The sequence below is a fragment of the Gastrolobium bilobum genome, unplaced genomic scaffold, assembly GCF_033153095.1.
Source record: "Gastrolobium bilobum isolate Gb01-03AN ecotype WA unplaced genomic scaffold, APGP_CSIRO_Gbil_v1 utg35335, whole genome shotgun sequence".
NCBI classification, from domain to species: Eukaryota; Viridiplantae; Streptophyta; class Magnoliopsida; order Fabales; family Fabaceae; genus Gastrolobium; species Gastrolobium bilobum.
The window spans coordinates 41,735-64,779 of NW_026898856.1; the positions used below are offsets into that span (position 1 = coordinate 41,735).

The 23,045-nt window shown below is 32.1% G+C and overlaps 1 protein-coding gene across 1 annotated transcript; it reads right to left on the reverse strand.

Moving 5' to 3' along the window:
* Positions 1-4,878: 4,878 nt before the first annotated feature.
* On the reverse strand, positions 4,879-8,562 carry LOC133284738 (type I inositol polyphosphate 5-phosphatase 10). Its single transcript, XM_061481807.1, has 9 exons — positions 8,493-8,562; positions 7,362-7,440; positions 7,151-7,255; positions 6,348-6,864; positions 6,029-6,222; positions 5,790-5,898; positions 5,428-5,579; positions 5,126-5,336; positions 4,879-4,899 (listed from the first exon to the last, which is right to left on the reverse strand). Exons 1-8 carry the CDS (start codon positions 8,542-8,544, stop codon positions 5,132-5,134), a joined length of 1,413 nt encoding a protein of 470 aa, XP_061337791.1. The 5' UTR covers positions 8,545-8,562; the 3' UTR covers positions 4,879-4,899; positions 5,126-5,131.
* Positions 8,563-23,045: the final 14,483 nt, after the last annotated feature.

Consider the following 23,045-nt stretch of genomic DNA (forward strand, 5'->3'; position numbering starts at 1 on the left):
AATATATTAATAAAGCTTCCACCTGATCATATCAATTTTATTTTTTTTGTCTTTTTTCCCCTTAAGTAGATAAGAGATCATCTCAGCATCATTGTTGTCAATTCCTATTACGCTCTTGTTGTATCTCCTTCTCTCTGATCTCTCTCTCTAATAATGATTTGATCTCTCTATCTGATATTATATCTCTCTCTCATCCCAGTTCTTATTTTTTTATTAAAGTTTCCATCTTTATAACGTGTTGATGGGTATTATTAATTTAGTTTCATTTTTTTGTTAAATTATTAAATATTAAATGAAATAAACACTATATAAATTAAAAATATTATTTAATATTAAAATGTGTCTCAACGTGTCGAAATCCATAATTTTTTAAGATTGACGTGTCGGAGTGTCGTGTCACGTGTCGCGTGTCGTATCGGTGCTACATAGGTGTATGTAATTATAATTTAGTAGTTTAATGCATTGATATATGTAGGTGTATGCACTGGGTGTGGCATATGATGATGTTTCCCTATGTTTGTATGTTGCATGACGATGCGTAATTCATACTTTGTAGATTCTCTAGCTAGTGGGACTATTTGCATTTGAGAATCCTTAGGATGGCGAGAATGTCGGAGGGATGTCTTATGGAGATATTTTATGCATTGCATGGCTATGTATATATTGTATTATTTACTGTTATTGCTTTTACACTAAAAGTAAACTTTAGGGTTGAGTAATCCTTCAAGGGCCTCTGGTTTACTGAGATATTTATCTCATCCCGTGTTGTGGGGACACCCCCTTTCAGGTACAGGCAGTGAAGGTGTTGGAGCGTTTGTTGGTAGGAGACCACTGTAGATTGACTTGTACTGCATGCTGTTGACATGACTATCATTGTTGTTTATGTTTTGTATATTATGGACTTGCATATAGCATGTTATTTTAAATGGCTGCAACATCATATGTTTATGTAGTCTTATTTGAGCGTATGTACTGTCGATGCATGAAGGAGAGATTTAGCCTATGATCATATTTATTGGATATCTTTCATGTTGTTGATGCATGTAAAGGACTCTGATAATATGTTTTGTATTTGCTAAGTTCATGTTTATGTAATTATTGGGCTGTTGTGTATTCTGATTTGATTCCTTGATGGAATGGCTTGTATGCCTATTTCATAAATTAAGATTGTATCTGTAATAATTTAAACTACCTATCAGGTTGAAACCATTATAGTGGGAACTTATCCCCAGATGTCCGAAAAACAGACGGAATGTTGTCTGTTTTATTTTGATGATGTTGGTAGGAGATTACCACCCTTTTGTAATTAATTACCACCATTCGTTAATTGGAGCCATGTTGTTTATGGGAACACCATGGCAGTCTCTTATGAATGTTGTATGATATATTATGCTAGTTTAGTTATTCCACACTTTATTCAGTTACAATTACTGTTTTGATTTGTTTATAAATATGAAAAAAGTTTTAAGCAGTAAACGTACATTTTAAGAAAAGAAAAAGTTAAGCCATATTTAATTCAATTTCTGTTATTGTAACTGCGCTTAACATCATAGTAATAATAACAAATTGGTTCTAGAACGAGGAGTTATAGAGAACACTTGGCGATGTGGGGCTATAATACCACATGGAATGGATGTGAATAAAGAAATATCTGAAATAGAAGAGTTAGAAGTCGCAACTGAATCAGGAAGTGTGGTGGTGTTTTCCATATGTGTAGATAACAACTGTATTAGCTAAGAACACTTGGCAGAGTCTACCATGAAGAAAACCATTTTTTGAAGGCTTGGAAACTTAATTCATACAGACACCATTATTAATTGCTCCAAAGGCTTTCTATTTAGGCTTATATCCTAGTGGATAGCCATGGAGTTTGTAGCAATGATCCATGTTGCGACTTCGGCAAGTGCACCAGTCGTAAAAGTAATAAAAGTTTACAAAGTACAAGATCGTTCTCACGAGGATTAGAATTTCAATCACCAGTTCACTACGCTTTATTTGGATAAATAATAATGAGAATTTTTGAATTAAGATTTAAAATGAACAATAAACAAAATAACAGAATAATAATAGCAAGCAGGTAAATCGGAAAGTCTTTAACAATCAAAAGAGCGCAGTTAAGATTTTGATTTCCCCCAATTTTTCCTTTATGTTATGAATTAAACCCTTAAGTAATCGCCCTATATATTGCCAATTAATTCCTCTAAATTAATTAGGACTCAATCCCTTGGCACCCTAATTCTTTATGATTTTGAAGAATCGTAGTTCCCCGACTATTCCCAAAGAAAATAAGCATTAAAATCAAGAATCACAAGATTGCATAATTACCCTAAGTCTATTGTCATACAATCACCCTAAATCATTTTACAAGGAGCAAACTCATAGAAAGCATTAAGAGTAGATAATTTCATGCAAATATAAAGAGGGAAAATTACATTAAACATTCAACCTATAAACATAAAGGTTCAATTGGGTTCCATCTAATCTTAACTACAAAGAAATCTAGTCTAACATAACGAATTCAAAAACATAAGATATAGAAGTTTCCCCAAACTCCATTGGTGTAATGGCGTTGTGAATCCTCAAAGTCCCCAGCGTATTTTTGAATTCAATCTGCCTCCGATGCTCCGAAGTATGAAGGACGCGCTTCTATGTCCAAAATCAGGATTCCACTCTTCAAAATTGTCTTAAAGTCCTCAATTGGTTATGAAAATCCCCTTTTATAGGTAATGGATTTGCGCCCTAAGTCAATTGAAAGAGTTGGGCCTTAATTGGGTCGCAACAGAGCGCTAAAACACTGATTAGCATGCTTTAGCACGCTAAAAACACATTACAAAGTTGTGCGAGCCATAGTAGTCAATCGAGTCGCGCCAGGTGCGCGTTGCGCAGCCTCACCGCAAGAAACAGCTTCGATCCGCTCCGGAATGCCATTGCGGCCATCTGCGGCCAAATAACGGCCATTTACGGACCCTAACCCACTCCTTCACTCCCTCTTCTTGTCGCACGACCCTGCCCTTTTTCTCTCTATCATCAATGTGTGAGAAACATGTGTGGGTGACAAAGATAGAGAAGAGAAGATGCAGAATGTATGTATCCATTCTGGAGAAAGAGAGAGGAACGTCGTCGAGTCCTCTGTAAGCAAACCGGGTTATTGGAGAGAGAAAAGAGGAAGAGAGAAACGTCTTTTCCACTCCCTCTTTCGAATAAATGTATCCACGTTTTAGATTTTCATTCTTTTCACTTTTTTTTCTATTATTTAAAGGGAAAAATGTTTATCCTTTTAAATGACACGACTTATATCATTTTACTCTCACAAAGAGTGAGACCTACATCTTTATTTTTTTTGGTCAACTCTCTCTGCTCATTTATCTATCACTTTCTCTTTCTTAAAATGACACGACTTTACATCCTTTAAAATGACACACACTTTATCCTTATTTAAATTGGCTGTTTTTTACTTTATGTTTTTTTTTCTATTGTTTTAAATTTGCAGTTTAAAACTTTTTTCTATTATTTAAATTTAGAGTTTAAAACTTTAACATAATTAATAAAACATGACAGTTAAAATTTCTTTTATAATTTTAAAAGTTATTATTTTTTAATAGTTAATTAAATTGTTAAATATTATTTAAATTGTTAAATTGCTATTATGTTTAATTGTTACTTAAATTTTATTTAAATTGTTAAATAGTTAATTCAATGATAGTTTTGATGGGAAGACTTGAAATTAATCATAGTTGAAATTGAAGGACTGTAAATTATTTGAAACAATAAAATATTATTTCATTTTTGAAAAATAACGACTATATATATATATATATATATATATATATATATATATATATATATATATATATATATATATATATATATATATATATATATATATATGGGTTATATATTTCTTCTGTCACTGCAAATGGGAAAAAGTGCAGCAACACTTATTTTTATCAGGATACGCGTCTGAATCCTGATGTGTTTTTTTTTTTTTTAGGCTAAGATACGACCCCGTATTCTAGTGATAATAATTTGCTGCAACTTTTCTCATTAGCAGCGAAAGGAGAAACGACGAACCCTATATATATAAGGGTAAATGGAAAATATTTTAGTTAAACCATTATAATCAAAGTGATACACATTTAATTAGAGCAATTCTTTATTATTAGTGATTGTTTTATTTTTTAATATATATATGTGTGGTATATCTAGGTACTATTAATTTATTCCGCTATTTCCGCAACCGCAACTCGTTTTTTAGGCTTCACCGCAACAATTTACAATCTGCTTTTAATTACTATGGTGCGAGCGCGTTAAAGTATCATGGAACGTACTTTAACGTGCTCTGCGAATAATGAGGAACCGAACCGATGGATAATAAAAAAAAAATTAAATCCATAATAAGTAAACATTGGTATAGAGGAATAACCTCAGTATCCCGATAGAAAATTAATCTCACCTGCAAAGGGAGTGGGGATACATTACAAATTTAAAATAAAAAAACCTCAGTACATCTTGTTTAACAGCACTGTAAGCAGTATTGGAGGGTAAAAAATATACTCTTTTATGTCATAAACCCAGACTCTTCGCTAACATGAGGAGCTGGTTTACTCCCCCTCCGTCAAGTTAGCAATGTAACTCCTATAGGCCAAAAAAATAAAGCACCGAGAGATTGTTATCGGTACATGTTGATAGAGGACTTTCTAATTTTTATTTTTTTTTCAAAAAACAGTTAATTCACTGTTCTAATCACATTTGTATTGCATATTCATAGCTTCTTCAATTCTGAATGCTATATTTTGTTCGTTGATAGTGTTCAAAACCTTCAAAACTGTCTTCAACAAGAACTGCAACCTTTCGATATTTATTCACTCTTTGCAATCATTGTGTTTAGTGCATCAGTGCCTGTTTAAAAAACCCACAAACAGCTGGAATTAGAAACTAATATTGAGAGAAAGAAGTGTTTTTTTTTTTTTTTTTTGGGAAAGAGGGGGTTGGGGTGGCATGCATACAATTTTCATAAATCAGAAATTGAATTCAGAAGCAATTCACAATGGTCAAACTCTTTCTCTTGCAATGTCATGTAATATATTGTCAAGATATCATAATAGCATTTGGTTGATTAACTTACCAATTTTCAAGAATAATTTGAATTTCTTGCGGGCACAAGATTATCCATCCGAAAGTTGAAAGTGGAAACTTTCTTCTTTTGTATATTGGGCATAACCTCAACTTCTACCAAAAATGTTGCACAAACAGGCCTATGGTCAGAAAATGTAAATTCCTTACGCACGTATGAAACTAGATGTAGTCCCCTTCCATGCCACAAGATTCTATCACACCTGAAAACCCTTCATCATTCAGTTTTAAAAAATAAAAAATAAAGAATAAAAAATAAAAATCTTGTCTTAAATTCTTCAAACTGGCACATACCAAGCTGGAGTTCTCCTTTTGTTCTTTGAGACTTTTACACCTTCAACATAGTAAGTATCTGAATTGAAGACATATTTATAAGTAGGTGCAAAGAAAATCTTCCCCTCTTTCCACCCTTTGAATACACGACCTGCTTCTCTTTCCCTTTTAAGCTATGAAAAGAAGAAAATACATATACAATACATAATCAGAGAAGTATATAAAACTCACCACAAAAAATGGATACAGTAAGTGGAACTCATTATATTTTTAGAAGATCATGAACATTGAACAACATATCAATATTATATGAATATCTTACATTTCATGGCAACATGTATCATATTCAAATCAAAACAACATTCTTTGGCAAGGGAAACTACCTGATCCTTGTTAAAAAGCGCAGGCCAATCCTTCTTTTCCACAAGCCATTTTGCATCATCATAACTCAAAGAAATTCTGTAATTCAAGTCCCCAAACCATATGATTCGGCTGGAGAGAAATTTTCACATATATATCAGAAATTTTGAGACCAAGGATATGAAAAATTACTCAAAAGTCATAAGCAATTGATAAATATCTGCATTATAACTCTTTTATGAATAGTTTCAAATATGCTCACTCGTGGTCTAAAATTTTGTCTGGCATCCTACTATATGCTGTCTTGCAAATCCTTGGAAACTGAGTGTTCTTTAATATCTCTATGACATCAAGATTCCGGCGAAGCTCGTCACCCTCTTTCTCTCCAGATGCCAAATGACTGCAGATAAAGCAAAGACTTGTCTGATAGAATGACATGCTTACAGATATACACCCCTGCAGCCACAGAACAAACAAGGTAATGTAGATACTAACTACACTTTTAAACTGAAAATTTTGATTTTCTTTGATAATTCTCATTTACTTGAATTGGGAAAACAAAAAATGTTTCTTTAGATTACCTTGTTTCCAAGACAACCCATGATCCCACGACTAGTGCAACATATTCTCAAATGGCCTATATACTGAACAAGCTCCTTCCTCATCCAGACACACACAAAAATTCCAACCATTTGTTTGCATGCAACAAGACTGTATTTCATTTGATTAGTAGCCAAAGTAACAGAAATTGGAAAATTGTCATCCTCCTCTTCTGTGGAAGAATCATCTGGCATTAAATTTGATTCTTGGCAGCGAAAACAGAAATCCTTAGCAGCCTTCCTTTCCATTACAAGAACACAGTTACAACTCTTTAGCCTCTTTCCATTTACTTTCTTGAAAGTTTTCTTAATCTTCTTTAAAGAAGGCTTTTGGAAGAACAATGACCCTCCAAAAGATGCAGTAGGTTTTAGTCCTTTAGAAGCCAAATCTGAAGGACCATTTAGTGATTGATTGATTAAAGCAAGCCATTTAGCAGCAGGCTCATTATCCTCTAATACCAGCACATTTCCAGCATTTAAAGGGACAATCTCCTGAAAGCTAAAAAATTGGAGAAAGACAGATTAAATGTCTACTTTTTCCTTCTTCACAAAGCATTGCTTGTTATTCAAAGTTCTTTTCAAGCAGACAACATAATGTACCAAACTATATTGGTAATTCATGTCACAGTTTTAAACATCCAAAATGATGAATGACCTTTTCTTTGACAAGGAAGGTAAGGAAGGATGGTTAGTTAACTCAAAAAAAGGGGGCATCTGCTTGATTAAAAGAGTTTTCATGGATTAAAATCAGAAATATGAGAGAGAGAGAGAGAGAGAGAACATACCCCAAAACATACATATCTGTTTCATTTCGGACCTGAAGAAAATCACTCAGATCAAGGTTCCCACTGGGGCTTTGCCCTCCTACATTCCATGTTGCTGCGAAAACTCTAAGATTAAAAACATGCAAAAAACCATGATTGTTAATATGGTCTAAATATTGTAATAACAGGAAGTTATTCAAAAAAATAAAAAATAAAAAATTCTTATAAATACCTGAAATTCTGAATTGCTTCACTAGAAGACATAATAGGTTCTGAGCCTTGATTTTCAATGGATAAATCAGAAAGTGCTTCTACAAGTAAACGCAAGCTATTATCAATATAATAAGCAAGGAAAATTTGAGATGGGTCAAAATGATCATGCCAAGAGCAAATTTGTTCTAGAATGAAGGTGTATCTGAAACATGTGAAGTGAAAGATTGTGTTTTTCTTAAAAGCCTCCTCTGGTAATAAGGGAATTTACACGCAGAAAAACTTAAGGGTGTGTTATGGATAATGAAGAAGGGGGAGAGATAAGAATAAAGATATTTAAAGTCTAAACTTAAAGTCTAAACTTGAATATATTCTCAGATTTGGCTCAAATCACTGGATGCTCTACCTAGTCTTACAGTTTTACAAGCCAATCAAGCCATATAATCACCTAATTTCTATAATTTCTACAAATTTTCCAAAAATCTTGAGAAAAGAAGAAAGAAAAAAAAACGATAAATTCTCCCAATCACTAAGCACGAAAGGTATATGCTTTTCTAAATCCCCACCTATTATCTCTTAACAGTAAGAAGGAATTCTGTGTGCCAAGATGAAAAGAGATACTGAAGAATAATTCACAGTGAAAAAGAAAAGGCACCACCATACTTACTTCACTTATTACCCTAGTTGTTGAAACCCAAGCATGAATATATTCTTATGCATTATATAAAAAATACCTTGGATGTTCCACCCAGCCAATATGAACTTTCTGTTATTAGTTAGGCCAGCTCATCTCCTATTCTTTACACTTTGGATGTGTATTTTTAAAAATATCATGATTGTACAAAATATAGAAGAAAAAAAGGTTCCAGTCAAGGGGAAAAAAGAAAGTAATAAATATTCCTCTTCAATAGAATAGTGATTCCACCTTTTCAGGAAAGCACATATTGATTCTAATAAATATTCTCTTCAATAGAAAAGTCATGATTCCATTTTTTCAGGAAAGAAAATTGAGGTGTTGAATGTTATCTCCAAAATAATAACCAAAAGAAATTGACAATGTCTATGCTAGTCACTCATAATGAAAAAAGTTACATAGCAAGAACATTGTCTGCCTCTACTTAGTTGAACCAGAATGAATTTCCATGGAACTCACCAAGGGAATCAACCGAATCTCTTTCTCTTGTCCTTCCATTTCTATCATTCATGGCTAAAACTTTTCGAATAAAAGACTGAAATCACATTCAGAAGAAGAATTACAAAAAGTCAACATTTAATCAATATTATGTGCAATAAACACTACACAACCAAAACACAGCCAGTCATATATGACTTGAGTGTTTCCAGGGTGTCAGCCATTAAATATTTTCATGACAGTGAATCAGAGACACACACACACACACACACAAGAAATCACATAAAATCAATATGAACACAAACTAAATATATTTGAAAAGAAAAACCTGCTTTTTCCTCTGCTGATTGCTTGGTATCATATCTGAAACTGCTTGTCTATCCTCCAATTCATTGTCCATCTAAATTCCCAATGAAAGGGGAGGGAGAGGGAAGATTTGTACATTAGTGCATTCCAAATATAGAAATTAATTAATGCACACTAAATTATCATTTGTGAGTAACTAATTGCAAGAAAAAAAGGCACAAAACACAAAAAATGACATTCATGAAGAAGCATATCTCGAACATTTAGAAAATATTGATACTCTTGAAAATGGTCTTAAAGCCCAATGTGATTCTTATGAAAGCCAATTTTCTCAGGCAAATGCCCTTCCAGCATTAATTAATTATCAAACAGGATATTCTCAGAAAGAGACTATAAACTGGGAAAGGTTAAAAAAAAAAAAAAAAAAAGGAACCTGAATAATCCTTGTTCTAGAACTGAGAATTCTCAGTTTGGTGTGCAACCAAAGGTTAAAACTTTTTCTTCCAAGGAGTCATAAAAACTCTCATATATACCAAACAAGTATTTGATGATTTCAAAAAAAAAGATAGAACACGAGACAGAGAAATTGGTATAGGTGCAAATAGGGAGTAGGGTCTTCCTTACTCAAGAAATTAAAATGGGATATTCACAGAAAAAAAAATTAAAATAAATAAAAAGGAAATAGTCAAAAGAGAGAATGGAATAGAATCTATTGTGTTCCTTCGTTCATATTTTTTTATTATAAGAGGGGGTGGCAAAAAGGCCATGATTCGTCCGTCTCTTCTTTGTTTTAATCTATGGGGGAAACAAAGAAGAGTTATTTTTCATAAACAATAAAAAAATGAAAAGAATTCTGAGGTTCAATGCTTGCAATTGTCATTGAAGTTTGAACCTCGTCCTTTGCACTAGTTTGAATGTCAAGTGTAGAAAGAAAAGAAGTTACTTTCTAGTATGATTTAGTCTATGGAGAGAGAGGGAGAGAGAGAGCGTAACCAACAAACCCCACGTGTGTGCCTCTGCAAATAAAATCACAAAAGTTGGTATCTACGTATTAAACCTGACGGTTTGTGCTTTGTTCCCTGTGACCGGGGCACGAAAATGGTTGCTTCTGCTTTGTGTTATGGAATAGCCTCTCCCTTTCGAGTATTTTATAGTGCTAATGGATGCTTACTCATTTACTAACTATTAGGAAATTTAAGATTCGGGTATCAGTAATCATAAAAGGGGAGAGAAAAAATAGTAAAATTACGTATTTAATTGTAAATTAAGATATTTTCCTCATTTCCATGGATTTTGTATGATATTACAATATAAAATATAATTTATTTTTTCAAAATATTTTAGAAAATTACTCTTTATTATTACTATTATTTTCATTATTGTTAGTATATATATATATATATATATATATATATATATATATATATATATATATATATATATATATATATGAACTTGGTGTTTGTCATTTTAAATTACATAATTTATGTCATTTTATGAGAGATATATACACATAAAAACGGTTATAATGAAAGAGAGAAAATAGATGGTTTTTTTTAATTTAAAATTTAAATAAAAAAATTTATTTTGTGTCCATCTCTCTCTTAAAATAACATAAGTTTATGTCATTTAAAATGACAAATACTTTTTCATATATATATATATATATATATATATATATATAATATCCTTTAAATAATTGTTCAAAAAATACGAAAATTACATAAAAGTATGACTGTTGTATTTACAAAATATTATAATCTTTTAATATTTTGCATCTAATGACTTTTTATTAAATAATCACAGTTTTTTTTTTAATAACGTTCATAACTTTCGTTGTTATTATTGTATTGTAAAACATAATTATTTGCAAAATAAATTAAGAAAGAATATTATTGAGATTGTGATTTGTTATGATCAAATCAAAGTTGAAACAACAAATATGATTGTGATTGATGGGGTAGGATATTGTAACAATCAATTAGTGTTACTACCAATGTTATTACCAATCAATTTCATCGTTAGATCGATTATGTTGATTCAACAGTTATATTTATTTTCATCTTTGTATGGTTACGATTCCCCATATTTAATGTGAAAGCATTAAATAAGGGAAATCATAATCATAAAAAGGTGAAAATAAATATAAAGTATTAAATATGAGAAATCATAACCATACAAAGATGAAAATAAATATAACCGTTGGATCCATATAATCGATCTAACGGTAAAATTGATTGGTAGTAACACAAATTGATTGTTACAATATCTTTTCCTATGATTTATTTGGGGAAAAGAGTGAAAATGACAAATTTGACATTATTTGATATCTAAGATTTGGGATTTTTTTTAATAATTTAATTATATTTATTTATTTCTAGAAGATAGTTGTCGTAATATTTATTTTGGAGAGAGTTATATTTACAACCTCTTACAATCATATCTTAACTGTTGATTTTCGCCAATCAACGGTTGTCATTTATTGTGAATTAATAATTAATTAATAAATGGGTTTGATGAGTGTCAAGTCACTGGATATAAGTATTTGTTCAGTCACTAAATCATAACCGTACAAAAGTGAATCAAAGGTGATAAAGGAAGAGAGAGAAAAAGGAAATCATAATCATTCAAAGATGAATCAATAAATATATGGAAGTAAATAAACAAAACGACGTAGTTTAATACTGACTTGACCATCCAGTGACATAATAAACAATAAACCCTTAATAAATTTGATTTGCGAAAATCTTAACCGTTGATTGACGGAAATCAACGGTTAAGATATGGTTATAAGAAGTTGTAAACGAAAATAGATTGTAAATATAACCTTCCCCATTATTTTTAAAATTTTAAATTTTGAATTAATTTGTTATTCATCTATAAATGGTGCTTAAGACTTCTTACTATATAGAAAGGAGAACCAAACTTTTGAAAATTAGCTGAGGTGTCGCATTCTCCTTAAATCTCAGCTTTCTGTTCACACTAGAGGATGTCTTGAAAACTTACTTCTTTTCCATGTAGTGAACAAAATATGTATGTTTGAATTTATGTTCACACTAGAGGATTCTTTCCGTTTTAATGTAAAAAAACTTTTGAAAATTAGCTGAGGTGTCGCATTCTCCTTAAATCTCAGCTTTCTGTTCACACTAGAGGATGTCTTGAAAACTTACTTATTTTTTATATAGTGAACAAAATATGTATGTTTGAATTTCTGTTCATACTAGAGGATTCTTTCTGTTTTAATGTAAAAAAAACTTTTGAAAATTAGCTGAGGTGTCGCATTCTCCTTAAATCTCAGCTTTATGTTCACACTAGAGGATGTCTTGAAAATTTACTTCTTTTTGATATAGCGAACAAAATATGTATGTTTGAATTTCTGTTCACACTAGAGGATTGTTTCCGTTTTAATGTAAAAATAACTGAATCATTAAAACAGGTGAGTGATTTCATTTTAAAATTCAAAATTTTAAATCAGCTGACTTATTAGATGAGATGACAAATTCCAATGTGAAGGTAAGTGGTGCATTAAATGTTTTGTCTGCCACCTCATTTGTTTTTTTTTTTTAAATTATTAGAAATTTTAAATCAGCTGACTCATTAAATGAGATGACCAATTTCAATGTGAAGGTAAGTGGCACATTAAATGCTTTGTCTGCCACCACATTTCTTTTAAATTATTAGAAATTAAAATTGATTTTCGATTTTTAAAGGAAAATCAAAAAAATTAATTGAATAAAAAATTAATTGTCCGTTTTTTTTGCATTTTAAAATATTTAATAATTCCAATGTAAAAACAGCTGAGTCATTAAAACAGGTGAGTGATTCCATTTCAAAATTCAAAATTTTAAATCAGCTGACTCATTAATTGAGATTACCAATTCCAATGTGAACGTAAGTGGCGCATTAAATGTTTTGTCTGCCACCTCATTTGTATTAAATTATTAAAAATTTTAAATCAGCTGACTCATTAAATGAGATGACCAATTCCAATGTGAAGGTATGTGGCGCATTAAATGATTTGTTTTCCACCACATTTGTTTTAAATTATTAGAAATTAAAATTGATTTTTTTTTTGATAACATATTAAAATTGATTTTTGATTTTTAAAAGAAAAATCGAAAAAATTAATTGAATAAAAAATTAATTTTTCGTTTTTTTTCGTATTTTAAAATATTTAATAATTCCAATGTAAAAATAGCTGAGTCATTAAAATAGGTGAGTGATTATATTTCAAAATTTAAAATTTTAAATCAGCTGACTCATTAGATGAGATGACCAATTCCAATGTGAAGGTAAGTGGCGCATTAAATGCTTTGTCTGCCACCTCATTTGTTTTAAATTATTAGAAATTTTAAATCAGCTGACTCATTAAATGAGATGACCAATTCCAATGTGAAGGTATGTGGTGCATTAAATGATTTGTCTGCCACCACATTTGTTTTAAATTATTAGAATTTAAAATTGATTTTTGATTTTTAAAAGAAAAATCGAAAAAATTAATTGAATAAAAAATTAATTTTCCATTTTTTTTCGTATTTTAAAATATTTAAAATATTTAATAATTTCAATGTAAAAATAGTTGAGTCATTAAAATAGGTGAGTGATTATATTTCAAAATTCAAAATTTTAAATCAGCTCACTCATTAAATGAGATGACCAATTCCAATGTGAAGGTAAGTGGCGTATTAAATGATTTGTCTGCCACCACATTTGTTTTAAGTTATTAGAAATTAAAATTGAATTTCGATTTTTAAAAGAAAAATTGAAAAAATTAATTGAATAAAAAATTAATTTTCCATTTTTTTCGTATTTTAAAAAATCTAAAATATTTAATAATTTCAATGTAAAAACAGCTGAGTCATTAAAACAGGTGAGTCATTCCATTTCAAAATTCAAAATTTTACACCACAACTTAATTGAATAAAAAATTAATTTTCCCTTTTTTTTATATTTTAAAATATTTAAAATATTTAATAATTTCAATGTAAAAATAGTTGAATCATTAAAACAGGTGAGTGATTCCATTTCAAAATTCAAAATTTTAAATCAGCTGACTCATTAGATGAGATGACCAATTCCAATGTGAAGGTAAGTGGCGCATTAAACGTTTCATTTGAAGTTATTTTTAATGCTCCCCTGAATTTCGAATTAGTGTGTTGGACTTTTAAATTTTTAAACAAATTAATAAATGCCAATAAAAGCGGTAGATTGGTCGATTTTTTGTAACGAGGAGCTATTGACATTTTCCTTATTCTGTGGCCTATTGTCATGTGTTGAACTTTGACAGTGTACCAAGGCCTTAATATTTGTTTTTTAATATTTTGATATCAACTTCGCTTCTTCATTTGCAAACCCTTTTGTTTATTTCCTTTGCATCCCATAATGAGTAGTAATCTATCAGCAATGAAAACTACTTCGCGAAAGAGACGATACAGTCATGAAAGGTTTGCACTGAAAGGTACAGCATAAACAATATGCTTCGTTTTCTTTGTTGAAGTATATTACCATCTGATTTTTGTTTTCGTTATTGTGCATACATTTTCTGCTTCTCCTTTTCCCAGGCAAGTTCTCTTTATCATTTTTTCTTGTGCAGCAAAATTATCAGTAAGAATAGCATGTGTGTTATTATTATTTAACGTTTTAATTTTATTTTGTATACTATTTAGCATTTCTCAAGTAACCAATGTGGGGAACGGTTGCACATGCAGTAGACAGTGTATTCTTGATACTTTCGATGGTAATAAAAAAATGTTCTTTTTTTATGTTTACATTATCTTTTATTTTCTTGGTTATTTAGCATCCTAGTCGATCTTTTTTTTTTTACCATGTTTGTTGCTTTTATTTTATGAACAGAGATTCCTTGGAGAAATACAAAAAAAGTGAGTTGTTTCAATGAGTTGTTAAGTAATTCCTCCCCTACAGAGTGTATACCAAATTTTCCGTCAATTGGTATGACTAAGTTATTATTCTGCATTATATTCCTATCTTAATTTTATTATTTATATTCCTCATATACTTTGTCTCCGTGGTCTAATTGTTATTATTCATATTGTCAAGAAGATATTTCTGCTGCTTCTCCCTCCAATTTTGGAACGTAAGTTGTCTCCCTCAAATGTTAATTTACCAAAAACCAAAGTGAATAATCTTTACTCCTTGCAGTTATTAGACATCATCATACCAATTTACTTTTTGTTGTTTTCAACAAGCAGTCTTTCTGAAATTACCAATATGCATAGTGGTGGTAGCAGTTGTAGACATCCTCTTCGTGATATTTCTAATGGTCAGCAAACTTCTTCTTCAACTGTGTTTATGAAATTTGTTCCGTGACTTCCTGATATAAAATGTCATTTTTTTATTACTAACATGAAAATTGAACTTATGGTCTCAATTTTGTCTAGGGAATCCTTCTTCGTGCTCGAACTCACCCGTTGATAGGTAAGAATTTTTCATTTTTTTTTTGTAGAGTTGCAAATTTGCAAATGCACATTACTGTAATTTAGTGTGACTGTCTGGACCGAGCAGGCTTAATGAAATAAACGACGTACGAACAAATTTAACTTTTCCCTCCCTAATTGCTGAAGTAGTTAATAATTCAAATCCACATCGAGGTAATCTTTAATGAAAAAATCCTTTTATTGTTTCGATATATCATGTTATAGAATAAAATGATAAAAATTTATTATGAATTATTATAATAATACTATAGTTCTTATCTTTTTTGTAGATAGCAAAAATGCTAGGATGAGACGCAAAGGAATCATTGCTCAGAGGAAGAATTCAAAGAAATTTACAAGCACACTCAATTCCATTAGTAGAATGGCTGATTTAACAGGTTAGTTTACCTGTGAGTTTAAACAGTTAATACGTCATTACTACATGGATATGGATTTCAACGTTTGAGTTTTTTTCTAATGCAATGCTTAATAGGGTGTCCAATCTGTATTTTTTAATGTTTGAATAGAGATTAATGTTGAGGATGCAATCACCATGCGTTCAACTGTTACTGTGTTATCTAAAGAGAAATTAGTGTCAGAGAATGATAACTGCCCAAGTAGTACTTCAACTTATGTCTGTCAACAAAGTAAGATCAACGTATACTATTTCGCTCAATGTTTTTTAATGATGTTTGACAAGAATATGTATTTTTTCTACCGTCCTATGTTATATTTTTAACCAAGCCGTGTTTGCTACAAACACCAATTCACCCGATCAGCCTGTGTTAGACATATCTTCTGTCAACGAAGGTCGTTGTATTAATTAATTTGATTATTTTTTATTCTGAATTATAATTTTCTTTGTAATATGACTTTTTTCTCTTTGAATATATGTAGATTATTGGGACGTTGGGGATCCCACTTTAATCTGCACGCATTGTGGAGCAAGTATGTGGTATGAAGAGAGACTTAAAAAAGACAGAAAGTCATGAACGCCTGAGTTCGGTTTGTGCTGCGGCAATGGAAAAGTTAAACTTCCTTCTTTAAAAATGGCTCCGGATATATTGCTTCAACTGCACAATAATGAAGATATAAGGAGCCGTCATTTTTTACGATATATTCGAACGTACAACATGATTTTTGCCTTCACCTCCTTCGGTGCAAAAGTTGATAGATCCGTAAATGAAGGTTCTGGACCTTACTGTTTTCGAGTTGGAGGACAGGTTCATCATTTAATGGGCAGCCTTATTCCGCCTGATAACACGTCTCCAAAATTTGCTCAACTTTATATCTACAATACCGAGAATGAAATTGACAATAGATTGGATTTTCTAAGGCATTGCTCTTTGTTTATTTTCGCATTTTTTGTGCATTGAAGTGTATTATCTGTGTTATTATAGTTAGTTTACTAACGATTACATGTTATTGGAAATGCAGTCCCACAAACAATGAAGACATCCTAGATCCCGGTATTGTGAGATCTTTGAAGGAAATGCTAGATGAACACAACATAATTGCGCAATCTTTTTGGTATGCTAGAGACCGTTATAAGGAAGATGACTTCAATGGGGTGAAGTTGAGGCTTATTCGAAAGCGTGGTAGCGATGGAAGAGTTTATAAACTTCCCTCTGCATCTGAAGTTGCTGCTTTGATTGTAGGAGATATAGACAACATCATGGGTGACAGAGATATCATTGTGGAGACACAAATCAGACTTTTGCAGCGCATTGATGTCAAGCATCCCCTATATCTTGGCTTACAATATCCTTTGTTATTTCCTTATGGAGAGGATGGTTATCGCGATGATGTCCAGCGTGCTTCCATTTCCAGTGGTAGGACAAACCCAAGATCAACGATTAGCATGAAAGAATTCTTTTCGTTTAGGCTTCAAATGAGATCAGGGGAGTCCCAAATTCTTCTTCACTCCAGAAAACTATTCCAGCAATTCCTGGTTGATGCTTATATTATGGTTGAGCATGACCGTCTTATTTTCATTCGCCATAATCAAAATCAACTAAGGGCAGAGTTGTACAAAAATATAATACATGCATCGGATAAAGGGGAGGATGCAGCTATTAAAACTGGAAAGCGTATTATTCTTCCTTCTTCATTCACAGGCGGACCTAGATATATGGCTGAGAATTGTAAGGATGTTTTTGCAATCTGTCATTGGGCTGGATATCCTCATCTTTTTATAACAATTACCTGCAATCCTAAGTGGCCAGAAATTACACGGTTTCTTAGGGCCAGAAACTTAAACGCTGAAGATCGACCTGATATTCTTTGCAGAGTTTTCAAGTTCAAGTTAGACCAATTGCTCCATGATTTAAAAAAAGAACATGTTCTTGGCAGAGTTAATGCATGTAAGTATACGGGCAAAATCAATTTTTACAACTTTACTGGAACCCACAAATGCTCTATATGTATTATTGTCTTCTAATCCAGCCTTTGATCGTTTATTGAACTGTAACAGATGTTTGTACAATTGAATTTCAAAAACGTGGACTCCCTCATGCTCATTTATGTTGTTCTTGCACCCTTCTAACAAGCCCAACAGTGGACTTGATATTGATAGATTGATTTCAGCAGAGATTCCTAACAAGGAAACCCATCATTCTCTCTTTCTTGCTGTCACAAGTTACATGATGCATGGTCCCTATAACAACCCTAAATATTGTATCATGATTAATGAAGAATTATGATAATTAATAAACGAGACATTTCAGATGAAATAGTTTATGATTAAGTAAATTAGAAGTATGGGTCCAATGGACCAAAGACATAAGCATTAGGGATCCAATGAATTCATGGATCAAAGTATAACCCAACAAAGGAAGTTTTAATTCCATTTAATGTGGACAAGTCCAAGTGATACAAAGAAAGCTCTATATGATAAAGTAAAGTCCAATAAGGTAAATGAAACCCAAATCAAGTTAAAGCCCAAAGTAAGGCCATGACATAATAAACCTAAAGAAGTACTATATGACTAGGAATTAAATTAGAATTCTTTCCCTACAAGCAAGAAGCCCACGGTTTTACTAGAGAAAACAAGCTCTAAGAAGTCAATTTAAAGTGTCATAAAATCATGGAAAAATAGGCACAAATTAGGTCAGGTTAATAGGTTAAAGGTCCATAATCTTAAGGAATAAATCATGGTCCAAAATTAAAGGAAATCTTTTCCTTCCAAGCATTTAAAATCTGCGGCCTAGGTGTAGGAAATGAGTTTGATTTTATTTGATTTTCAAGCCATTAAATGCAAATCGAATTTCCTTAAGTCAAGCCAGTCAAATTCCTTTAAACAAGGAAGTTAGGATTATGATGATTAGTAGTCAATCACTTTCCCTAAATCAAGCAAATTGATGACAATATGTCAATCAATCAAATAATTCTGTTTCTTAAATCAAGGAAGCAACCTTTATGACGATTAGTCACACCTCATCAATCCCTTAAATCAAGGGAGCAACTTTTAATGACGATTAGTCACACATCATCAATTCCTTAACATCATGTTCTTGTCCCTAAATTAAGCAATCTAACCTATGACAACAAATCACCATCTTACTCTCATTTAATGTGATCGAAACCTACCAGCAATCAAGTAATGGCAAGGCTTCTAGGTTGCCTATTTGAACAAGCTTTAGTCTCTCCTTTTCCCTCTATAGCCGCGGCACTACCAAAGGAAAGAACAAAGAGTTTAGTTCATTTTGTGAAGTCCATGAATGCTTCGAAATGGTGAGTGTGTTAGTGAGAAATACCTAATTGTTCCAAGATCAAATACAAGCCTGGATCTTAGTCCTTCTTCCTAATAATTCCACCAAAGAACCCTTCATCTCTAAGCAAGAAAATCCCTCTTCTCCTCTCTTTAAGCTTGCGGCCTTGTAGGTTCAAGGAGGAAGGAAGTTCATTCAAGAAGATTCAAAGTAGTCAAAGGTCAAGAAGTGTTTCCTTAAGTCGTTGATCATCATCAAAGGTAAGCCTATGAACCTTCTTGGTTAGGAATGACATGTAAAAGCATGAAAGTGATATCCTAAGTATATGATCCCTAGAAGGCCGAACCATGTATGATAATTATAAGCATGAAGAGATGTTTAAATGATATGAAAGATGATGAAATGATGATGTTAGATTTGCATGTTTAGTAGCCTAGGTTCTAAATCAATTTTGCATGATCATAACCTTAGTTGGCCGAATATATAAGATGATGTTTTGAATGATGCTCTAGGATTTAAATATGATAAATTATCAATAATGTTAGAAGCATGTTTTAGAAGTAATCCCTTAGGTATTTTAGGGCAATAAGGCCGAATGGTATGTAGCTAAAAGAGGTTTTATTTGATTAATGTTGAAAGGATCTAACCATGTTAAGTTAATAATATAATTGAAAGCATGTTTTAAAAATTATATTCCTAGATGTTTATCTATGGTGGCCGAACCTATACATGCCTAGAATGAAATCTTTAATAATTCTATTAAGTGTTATGATGACCTAATAATGTCCTAAAACCTACACAAGTGGGTAAGTAAGCAAAACAACTCCTCTAGGTAATTAAACCTGCAAAGCCGAGACCTATACATGGATAAAACACAAATGTTGAATGTTATATAAGTTACTAAAAGATGATATGATGATGTTAGGGAGTCAAGGGAGCAAACAGGCAAGTAAAGAGATCAAAAGTTGAAAGTATACAAGTAAAGAACGACAAGTACTGTAAGTGTTTACAGTTGTTGAAGTAATCTCTCTATGTATGCCACCATTATGAAACTATGATAAGTTATGGTCTGACTGCAATATGTCTATAGTGCTTTACATTATGTGATTATGATATTTTTGAAACTTAAAACCATGCTATTAAATGTTGGCCTGTGCACTGATACTCCAGTTGCAACCTGACGAGGACTCTGGGTATCTCCGTAAGTCCGTAAAAGCCGGCAGGAATATGATGATGATGATGATGATGGCATGATATTTTTATATGATGATGTTAAATGTTCCATTTTGTATTGTTATTATAAATTGTTGCAGGAGTAAGCGTCATAGTTGGAGAATGCTCCAGCTGTGAACCTTACTGAGATTTTACCCAAAATCTCACCCCCCTTGACCACCCATTTCAGGAAAAGATGAAAGAAAGTAATAAGAAAGTTATGTGGGAAAGAAAGGGTAAGAGACTGGTACGTAAAGAAGAAGAAACTCCACCTACCTGGGAAGAGAAACTAAAGGATCTAACAGATAGAGGCCTATGGACTGAGGCTATGAAATTATTAATAGAAGCTTTTCCACATTATGATTTCGATGAAGCACTAAGTACACAATGGCTAGAAGAACCACAACCACATTATGACTGGGCTTATGATGCGGCATAAATTATGTTTTTATTTATGATTAGTTAATCTTTTTGGGATTACATTAAATAATGTTTAGTGTTATTTATTTTGTATTGACGTTTTAACGCTTTTAATTTTATATGGAATAAGTATGGTTATGTGTTTCCATTCCGCACTCTGATATTTGCATTCGTAAAGTTTAAATTTAGACTTCCGCGCGTTGAATGCATGATGAAGGTGCACCCTATATGTATTTACATTTGGGGTGTTACAGTCCCTGTGGTGCTTACAATTACAAGTCACCTTGCATGAAGGAGGGAAAGTGTACAAAGAAATTTCCAAAGAGTTTTTGTTCCCGTACGATTATTGATGATGACAGATTCCCTCATTATAAGAGAAGAGATAATGGGAGGGTTGCGAAGAAAAATGGTGTTGAACTTGATAATCGTTTTGTTGTGCCTTATAATGCAAAACTCATTTTAAAGTACCAGGCTCATATTAATGTGGAATATACCTGTCAGACCAGTGCTATTAAATATCTTTTTAAATACATTCATAAAGGAAATGATAGAGTTACTGCTGCTATACATCATTCAGATGATGAAATTAAAATGTTTTATGATTGTAGGTACTGAAATTAATCTCCATTAGCTTTTGAATTACTATGCATGTATTACTTTTTATACTAGACTCCATTTAACATAATTCTTTATTTATGATAGGTATGTATCCGCATGTGAAGCTGCTTGGAGAATATTTGGATTTGAAATTCATTACAGAAACCCCCCTGTGATGAGATTGCCATTTCACTTACCCAATGAAAAGACCGTTGTTTTTCATGATACTGCATCAATATCTGAAGTAAAGACAAGGGAGGAGTTTAGACAATCAATCTTTGAGAGTTGGATGGATGCAAATAAAAAATTTCCAAAAGGTAGGCATCTTACTTATGCTGAATATCCAACTCATTTTGTTTATAATGCAAATAGTCAAGAATGGCATCCTAGAAAAAAAGGATTCTCAATTGGAAGAATAAATCATTTTTCTGCAAATAGTGGAGAAGATTCCTATCTTCGAATGCTTCTTAATTTTAAAAAGGGTTGCACAAGTTACGAGGACCTGAGAACTATCAATGGGGTGATGTTTCCAACATTTAAAGATGCTTGCTATTCTCTTGGACTTTTGGATGATGACAATGAATACATTGATGCAATTAAGGAGGCAAGTTCTTGGGAGTCAGCTTCTTATCTTAGACGTCTTTTTGCTCTGTTGTTGTTCGGTAACTCAATGAATAGACCTGAAAATGTTTGGGGGAAGTGTTGGCAATTTCTCTCTGACGATGTTCTTTATCGACATAGAACAACAGTAGGACATCCAGGTATTCATTATGAACATATCGTTTGCATTATAATTTTTTTTATCATTATTTTTTTCTGTTGAATATACCGCTTTTGTGGTAAAAATAATGTACCATGAGTCATGTTAGAATTGTACTTTCAATTGTCATTTTTCATTGTTTTCCACGTTTCTACAGATGCAAATCTTACTGAAGAACAAATAAAAAACACAACACTTGCTGAAATTGATAAAGTGCTACAAAGTAATGGAAAATGCCTTTCTGATTACCCTTCAATGCCCTGCATCACTGGTGCATCTTTGCTTGATATGCACAATCGCTTAGTGCTTGATGAATTACTGTATGACAGATTGTTTTTGGTTGAAGAACATAAAAGACTAATGAGTTCCCTTACAGATGAGCAAAAAGTTGTCTATGACAAGATAATTTCAGCAGTTTCAGTGGGTACAGGGGGATTCTTTTTTCTATACGGCTTTGGTGGTACAGGAAAAACATTTATTTGGAATACATTGTCAGCATCCATTAGATCAAAAGGCAAAATTGTACTTAATGTTGCTTCTAGCGGGATTGCATCACTTTTGCTTCCTGGAGGCCGGACAGCACACTCTAGATTTCGTATTCCAATTCAGATCACTGAGGATTCAACCTGTAATATACGGCAGGATTCTAATATTTCCGAATTGCTGGCGAAAACAAAGCTAATCATTTGGGATGAAGCTCCAATGGTACACAGATTTTGCTTTGAGGCTCTAGACAAAACACTTAGAGATGTTCTTAGATTTTCTGATTCAAGTTGTGTTGATAAACCATTTTGTGGGAAAGTTGTTGTTCTTGGGGGTGACTTCAGGCAAATCTTACCTATTGTTCCTCATGGAAGCAGACAAGATATAGTCCATGCAACCATTAATTCTTCTTGTCTTTGGTCTCATTGTCATTTATTAACTTTGACCAAGAACATGCGGCTTAGTTCTGAAAGTGACATTCACAATTTAATGGAAATAAAGGAATTTTCTGATTGGCTTCTTAAAGTCGGGGATGGTGTTCTTGGAGATGATGTGGATGGAGAATCTATTATAACAATTCCAGATGAATTATTGATTAAAAAATCACTGAATCCACTTTCAGATTTGATGGATTTTGTGTACCCTGATATCT